We start from the raw sequence: 1311 nt of genomic DNA, 5'->3' as shown, positions 1-1311 counted from the left end.
GTCATTGAAATAAAGTCGTTTGTCACGTAGGTTAATCAGGGATACGGGCGATCCGGTGTCAACCTCGAATTTCAGCGTTCTGTGATTAATCATCACATCCAACAAAAACTTATCAGCATGACCTCGAACAGCGTTCATCTGAAACACGACCTTGACAACGCAGTGTTCCTCCAAGTGGTGTGCTTCATTCGTCCCCTTTTCCTTGGCCTTGGACTGGCACACTTTCTCCAAGTGTCCCTTCTTTTTGCAGAAATTGCAGACGGTCGTCTTGTGTTTGCACTTGTCCGCAAAGTGATCCGAACATCCACAACGGAAACATTGTTTTTTCGAACCATTAGATTTGCTTGAATTCTGGCCTGCACTCGATTGACCCGCCAACTGGAAAGACTTCTTCTTTTTCATTTTCTTGGATCCGTGCTCGATTTGTTGCACCTCGTTCTTTGATCGGGATCCGTGCATCTCATCGGTGCCACGGTGTGACTTTTCCATCCCAAATCCGATTTCCTTTGCCCTATCCAGGGTCAAATTTCCAACTTCCAGCAACCGCGACTGTATCACACGATTCCGGATGCCAAATACGAACTGGTTTCCGTATGGCTTTGTCCAAGTGATCTTCGAAATTGCACGTTTGAGCAAGTTTCTCCAAATCCATTAGGTACTCACTCAAAGACTCGTGCTCCAGCTGCTTGCGGCTTGAAAACTTGAAATTTTCCAGAATTTCCAAAGGATCGGGGTGGAAATGATCCTTCAGCAGAGCCACAATCTCATCAAAACTTTTTGTGTCCGGTTCGGCGTTCTTCAGTTTGTTACATAGCACGTCATAGGTAGCGCCGCCCATATGATGAAGAAGGTAATCGCGCTTATCGGCATCTTGAACGTGATAAATCCGAAAAGAAACTTGCAGCCGCTCCACCCATCGATCAAATTTCGATGTGGCAGCATTGAACGGCTCAAATGAAAACGTAACCGGTACCACAGTAACGCCAGCGGCAGGTCCATCACCTGGTTGGTCCACCATGTTAGCAAAAATGGTGCAATTTGCCGAACGCAACGTAGAACACAGCAGAAACACACTTTTCGAACTTTCGCGCAGTTCCGTACTTCTCGTCGCCAAACTGTTATGAAATCGGGTGTAACACTACCAAGAATCGGATGCGGACCGACAGGAACGGGAATCGTAATGAATACAAACGCGTACACTAGCTTTTATTTTCTTAGTGATACTTTCACTGTTGTAGCGGAAATCATCTCGTTATTGTTGAGTTGGCAAGAGTGATAGTGCTCGTGCCTTTGACAGCTCCAGTGCTGCCA

At 46.4% G+C, this 1311-nt stretch overlaps 1 protein-coding gene across 1 annotated transcript; it reads right to left on the bottom strand.

Annotated features, from left to right (window-relative positions):
* Positions 1–511: 511 nt before the first annotated feature.
* LOC131434057 (uncharacterized) lies at positions 512–1018 on the bottom strand. The gene has a single exon (XM_058600707.1). The coding sequence runs from the start codon at positions 1016–1018 to the stop codon at positions 512–514; it is 507 nt and encodes a 168-aa protein (XP_058456690.1).
* Between the last annotated feature and the right edge of the window lie 293 nt (positions 1019–1311).

The sequence above is a fragment of the Malaya genurostris genome, chromosome 3, assembly GCF_030247185.1.
Source record: "Malaya genurostris strain Urasoe2022 chromosome 3, Malgen_1.1, whole genome shotgun sequence".
Taxonomy (NCBI): Eukaryota; Metazoa; Arthropoda; class Insecta; order Diptera; family Culicidae; genus Malaya; species Malaya genurostris.
This window is presented reverse-complemented; position numbering and strand designations above follow the sequence as displayed.

Coding starts and splice junctions, on each gene's coding strand:
- LOC131434057 (XM_058600707.1), bottom strand. CDS start 1,018: ATGGTGGACCAACCAGGTGATGGACCTGCCGCTGGCGTTACTGTGGTA.